Genomic DNA, 6,083 nt, shown 5'->3' on the forward strand with positions numbered 1-6,083 from the left:
GGGCTAATAAATAAGCATATTACCCATGTTATTTTTAACAGCGAAACAAATTCAGGTTGCAATGTCTCCCAACTAATCGAGTTGAGCATCCCTTACTACACACATTTTTTGCTATCACTATCTTTCCCCTTCCCATCTCCCGCAAGGCATGCGAGTCAATAATTCAGGTGTTTTTCAATATTCATCTTGAAACAAAATTTCTGTTGGAACACATTGAAATGGAGCCAACACCAATTGATTAATACAAGATGCCGCCAGTTCGAATTAAATGATTGGATAGTCCTTTTGCCTGAAGCAAGCAAAACGTATCACCAACTTCACTCCCGTTGAAGTTGCCTGGCACTCCAAACACAGCTCCTACCAATCCCATGTGCACTTAATGCCTTCTGACGAAGAAAATATGCTTTCGCTTCTTAAGAGTTAAGAGTATATTGCTTGTCTTCTAGCAAAGTTGTCAGGGTCGTGGTCTTTCAACGAGCAATATCTCTTTCCAAGCTTCATAGAACATCCAAGTAATACCAGAGGATGGCATGACTTTCAAACAGCTAGCAGCCCAACCTCTATAAAGACCTATCAGACCCTCCTCTTTCACAACTTCAGACAGTGCAGCCGCCATGTGAGGTGGGCATTTACCTTGCAGAGCTCCTACCATCAGCCGTTTTCTTGCAACCTCCAAGGGGAAACTTATTGTGCTAGCTGTCAAGCCTGGAAGATATAAAGTACCAAGTTAAGAGATCATATATTTTGTGTGCTAGCCGCAAATCAACCATAGATAGCAAAAATCGGCAATATATTGCTATAGTTTCCCAAGTGACTACTCTAGACCGTTACGCTGCATGCTTTAAAAACCTGTGACGGGAAAAGCACACGTGTAGATTAAACTGAAGATAGTAGATAATGCAACAGTGAGGGAAAGCACATGTGTAGGTTAAACACAAGATAGTAGAGAGGTATTAGACTTGGTTAAATCAGTGCAACAAGTTATTTCAATTTCTCCTCCAAACCATTCACAGCACATGTACTGACTGTAGTTTCAAACTGCTTTGACTTTTGACCCCTGAAAGGGATGTCAACAGATTGCTTTGGTTTATAGGACATGAAGACTAGGCGAATTCTCAAGTACAAACAGTAGTAAAAACAGAGATTCTGTTGATGCAGGCACAAAAAGGAACAGCTGAAACCAAGAAGTTACCAGAAAGAGCCCCAACTAAGAGCAGCTCTGCACGAGTTAAAGATTCTTTTTTCTTTGCGAAGCAGTATGATTTCTTCATTGTCTCATACATGAAGTAGTAACATGTGCTGTAAGGGAGCATGCCAATTAATGTTGGTGATAGCCCAGAGTATAAAGCACCAATTCCACCATCCTTGTAAATCTTGTGTACTGCAATACTCAGATTGGGATATAGCTCAGGACTCACTGTCAGTCTGTCCTGTATAAGGTAAAAGACGCAACCACATAAAGAGAATAAAAATTGATCATAAGCCTTTGATAATAAGATAAAAACAGGCAACAATTTGCCAAAACAAAGCAGAAAAGAAAAAAGAAATGAGGCGAATTATGTATCAGCTAGACAGCTACTACCCGTATAGACTTCTTTCTCCCTTTACTTTTTCTTCAAAGAGACAAGTCCATGAGCACATACCTTTAAAACTTCAAGAGGATGACACACAAGGGTGCTAACAATTCCAGCAGCTGCGCCAGCAACAGCTACGGGAGACAGCCAGGATAGAGAAAAACTAAGACTGAGATGTCCAATGTTCAACTTTAGGTTTCCAGTCTGGTTCGATTTCTCTTGTGCTGATGTCACTGCTCGCTTAACATATTCAAATGTCCCTAGCTCAATTGCCTGGGTGGGAACTATGCGCAGCATGTTTATTGCATTTCCAGCCCAGAGTCCTTGCCAACCCTGTTGTTCAATAATCTGAACGAAGCTACCATAAATGTTTTTAGATCCAACACCAACCACCATTCTTGTCCTGCATCTTTCAAAGTATCAGAAAAGGATTTGTTGAAATCTAACATTCAAGTATAACTGATTCAACACAAGGTACTTTGAGAACGTTAAAAGGTAAAATCATAGACAGGTTTCAATTCGTGGTACCTGCAGCACAGTAATGCTAAAACCACAAGTTTGTCAAATCACCAAAAAAATCATGTGCAAACCAAGAAAAGGCAGTTGACAATTAATGAACATTTTCAACATGTGCCAGAGTTTATCACTGGAACCTCAATACTGCCATGAAGTCAGAGTTCAAATTCAAAAACCTACCTTGAAAACCAAACTCAAGAGTATCATAGAACTGGCAAGGTCAGAATCTGGATTTTATGTCATAGTGTACATAGTAGAAGATCTTAGATTCATGGCTAATATATTTTTATTTAAAAAAATACAAGAACATAGCTAAAGATAAACTTTGGAAGTCTGAAATAGAGAAAATGCCTCTTAAGTCAGTTGACAGATGATAACATTCTAAAACAGTATAATACTCCAATGTGGCAAATGTAAGTTAGTTTTTTCTGCTATATTTGGTCTATATTCTGCAAGGGATGCTGCAGCTGCAGCATATGCAATGAAAACACCACCACCACCCCAACAGAATCCTCTCCTTTTGGAGTGGAGAGGGTAAATATTTTCTGCGTGATACAATAGAATAACCCCAGAGGTGCTATCCAATTCCATTCCAGAGAAAAGCTAAAGATCAGGAACAACTCTTCAACTGAGGAAATCAAGTTGTCACCCAAATTAGAACCTTGTTGAATATCATAAGTTGTGACTTTGCATATGTTCCAAATGTTGAACAAGAATCAAGAGAAAGTTAATCTTTTCCAGTAGAAATGCAATTGTTTGCTTTGGCCAATTTTGGAGAGAAGAAAAGTAAGCAATTACATTTCATCTCTTCCTTCTGAAAACTTTTGATATTAGAACTGATGTTACATTTCATCTCTTACTTTTCAGAACTTTTGATATTAAAACTGATAATCGTACCTAACTTGAAATATGATAGCTAATACTCTCAGGAGTATCATTATATACGAAATTATTATGTTTTCAACCAGAGACAGAGTATATGAACTTTTTTCGCATGTAGGTTCTGAATAAATGGGAGGCTGGATATATTGATCATGCTATATACCAGAAAGGCAACCAACCTGATGGTCTCAAGAGGGGCAAGGATGGCTTTGGTCATGGCCCCTGCTAAAGCCCCACTAAGGAACTCGCTAACTTCTCTAGTCTTCACCAAATCCTGGATTAAATCAAAGAAGTTTATTTATTCAGACACCTCTTCTCTGGGGTTCTCTCACTACCATGAGTAGAAATGCAATGGGAAGCAAAATGGTCCAAACTTGGTTAAGCAGAATATATAGATATATATATATATATATGTATGTATATATGCATGTAACGGACAAACCCATTACAGGTGTCCTCCAAAAGGGCGTGGATTGGCAAAAAGGGTCTAAACTTCTAGAATATACTGCTTTCAGGAGTGAAAAGTAAGGGGAAAAAACAACTCAAAATAATGAACGAGAAAGCAAGTGGAAAAGACGGAATCTGGAATGGATAATTGAACAAGAAGAAAGGGAGGAAAGGAGAAGAAACGTGAAGAAAGAAATAAAATAGAAAAAGAGGGTGACGGACCTGAAACGCTCGTCCAAGATCGGGAGCACGAAGCTGAAGGTGGAAAGGTGAGGACTTTTTATGGGAAAGGGAATGGAGTTGAAGCTGGAGTTGTAGCTCCTTGGGCACCATCATCACTCCATAAATATCTTCCATAACACAGTAGCTTTTCTTCTGCGATTCAGATTCCATGGCCATTACAAATTAACAATAGATGAAAGGAAAGAAGAAAGCGAAGAAATTGTTTATTAAAAAAAGCAGTCCATATCCTGAATGCAGATAGCAGCAGTTGTATACTTGGTTCTAATATGAATATGATGAGGGATTGAAGGGAAGAAAAACAAAAGAAAGAGCACAGCACGTGATTGTTATAATAAATATTGTAAAGGTGGAGGGGGAAAGAAGATTAGAAATAGAAGGCAGACAAGTGAGAGAAAGAGACGTGCCTGGTGGTGATGCTGGGTCTGGGCCGGAGTCTTTTGGATCATCTGGCACGAAATGGAAAGTCTCCAGTCTCCCGCCCACCGCAGCAAACAACACCACCAAGAGAGAAAGAGATATTTATGGTTAGGTGTTTGTTGTTTTGCCGCAAACAGGAACAGCTACAGTGGCTGTGGTGCAGGCTTTTGGTTTTGAAGTTTTGGTGTGAGATTAGTATTCAACATTTTCTCCAGTCTTTAGGGTTTCTTTCTTGAAATGCTAAATCCACCTCCCTTTAATTTTTTCTTTTTCCCCTCTTTCTAACTAATTGCTTTAATACTACAATATGTTTGCTGTCATTAATTATTAACACACTCTTCAATTATTTATTTGAATTTAATACTTTTTTTATTATCTTAAAGTTTTTATGATTAATCATTAAATAATTTGAATATCAAAATGATGATCCATGGAATAGTTTTTCACTTTGTTGTTTTTGAAACATCCCAATCCCATGATAAAAATAAAAAAGGGATAAAGGTTGTTCATTTATGCCCTTAACTTTTGTAATTTGTAATTCAAAACTCCAATGGATTGGAAACTGTCTGTGAACTATTCCAATTTAAGATTAAGCTGTCCATTATCCCAAATTACAAAGATTGGTCCACATCATTTGTTATGATATGAATGGCCCCAAATACATACCCCATCTGTAGTCGAATCACATAATTTTATTCTTGAGTATATTATAATTTTTTTTGGATTAAATGCAATTTTGGTTCAAATGCCGTTTTAGTCCTTTAACTTGTTAGGGTTTGAATTTGGTCCTCTATGTATTTCAATTGCTCAATTTTGGGACCTTTTTTGTCGAAAAATTACCCAACTCGCCGGAAATTTCCACGTGGAGCCCATGTGGACATTTAAATTAGGCTAAGATATAATTGGTTAATTTTAGCTGACTTGGCAATTTTTTGAATTTAAAAAAAACGAATGACATGGCATATTAAGTGTGACGTGGAAAAAGAGGGAAAAGGGAGACCTCTTGCTGTGTTGGTGAGGCAAAGGACGGCGGCGGTCGAAAACTCCCACTATTGTGATCTCGTAAAAAATCTTATGAAAATTGATGGTGAGGTCTCGTTGAAAATGCCTTGGCGAGGGGAGTCAAATGGTGGTGGTCCGCGATGGTGATTCGTTCGGACGGCGGAGATCCGACGGTTTAGGTGGCGGCGTCGCGAAACTTTAAAAGAACTGATCTCGTCAAGAAGTTGATGAAAATTGTTGGGAGAGGTGTCGTTGAACTCACCTTGATGAGAGGAATCCAACGGTGGTGGTGCGCAATGGTGATTCGTTCGAACGACGGCGTATTGATGGTGGTTCAAAGGTGGCGGTGTCGCGAAACTTTAAAAGAACTGATCTCGTCGAGGAGTTGATAAAATGGTCGGGAGAGGTGTCGTTCGACTCGCCTTGATGAGAGGAATCCAACGGTGGTGGTGCGCAATGGTGATTCGTTCGGACGGCAATGTATTGACGATGGAAAGTCGCGTTGGTCACCTCCTGAGCCCAACGTCAAATCGCGATGAAACTTCAAATTGATGGAGGGGAAATGTTCGCCTGGTGATGGGAAGTCGACTAATATCGGTGGTGTTGGTGATTCATCGAAAATTGGTCGGAAATTTAGAGAGAAGGTGCGGTGAAAAGAGGGGCGAGAAAGCGTCCACGTCATTCCTTTTTTTTTTGTTAATTCGAAAAATTGCCAAATCAGTTAAAACTAACCAATTATATCTCAGCCCTAATTTAAATGTCCACATGGAAATTTCCAGCGGTTTGGGTAATTTTTCGGCTAAAAAAGTCCCAAAATTGAGCAATTGAAATACATAGAGGACCAAATCCAAACTCTAATAAGTTAAAGGACTAAAACAGTATTTGGCTATAGTTAGAGGACCAAAATTGCATTTAATCCAAATTTTTTTTATCACAATCAAACACTCGATTATTTTTTTTTTAAAAATTTGTACATATATAAAGTGCGTCCAACTAATAATT

The 6,083-nt window shown here is 38.6% G+C and overlaps 1 protein-coding gene across 1 annotated transcript; it reads right to left on the reverse strand.

Moving 5' to 3' along the window:
* Window positions 1-4: 4 nt before the first annotated feature.
* LOC105157936 (Mitochondrial substrate carrier family protein) lies at window positions 5-4,335 on the reverse strand. Its single transcript, XM_011074474.3, has 6 exons — window positions 4,067-4,335; window positions 3,642-3,794; window positions 3,152-3,246; window positions 1,644-1,977; window positions 1,193-1,430; window positions 5-705 (listed from the first exon to the last, which is right to left on the reverse strand). The coding sequence occupies exons 1-6, from the start codon at window positions 4,106-4,108 to the stop codon at window positions 455-457; spliced, it is 1,113 nt and encodes a 370-aa protein (XP_011072776.1). The 5' UTR covers window positions 4,109-4,335; the 3' UTR covers window positions 5-454.
* Window positions 4,336-6,083: the final 1,748 nt, after the last annotated feature.

The sequence above is a fragment of the Sesamum indicum genome, linkage group LG3 (genome assembly GCF_026168435.1).
Source record: "Sesamum indicum cultivar Baizhima isolate 11 linkage group LG3, ASM2616843v1, whole genome shotgun sequence".
Classification (NCBI taxonomy): domain Eukaryota; kingdom Viridiplantae; phylum Streptophyta; class Magnoliopsida; order Lamiales; family Pedaliaceae; genus Sesamum; species Sesamum indicum.

Coding starts and splice junctions, on each gene's coding strand:
- LOC105157936 (XM_011074474.3), bottom strand. CDS start 4,108: ATGATCCAAAAGACTCCGGCCCAGACCCAGCATCACCACCAG. Junction 3,247..3,641: donor ATCTTGGACGAGCGTTTCAG/GTCCGTCACCCT, acceptor GATTTAATCCAG/GATTTGGTGAAGACTAGAGA. Junction 1,978..3,151: donor GCCCCTCTTGAGACCATCAG/GTTGGTTGCCTT, acceptor TGAAAGATGCAG/GACAAGAATGGTGGTTGGTG.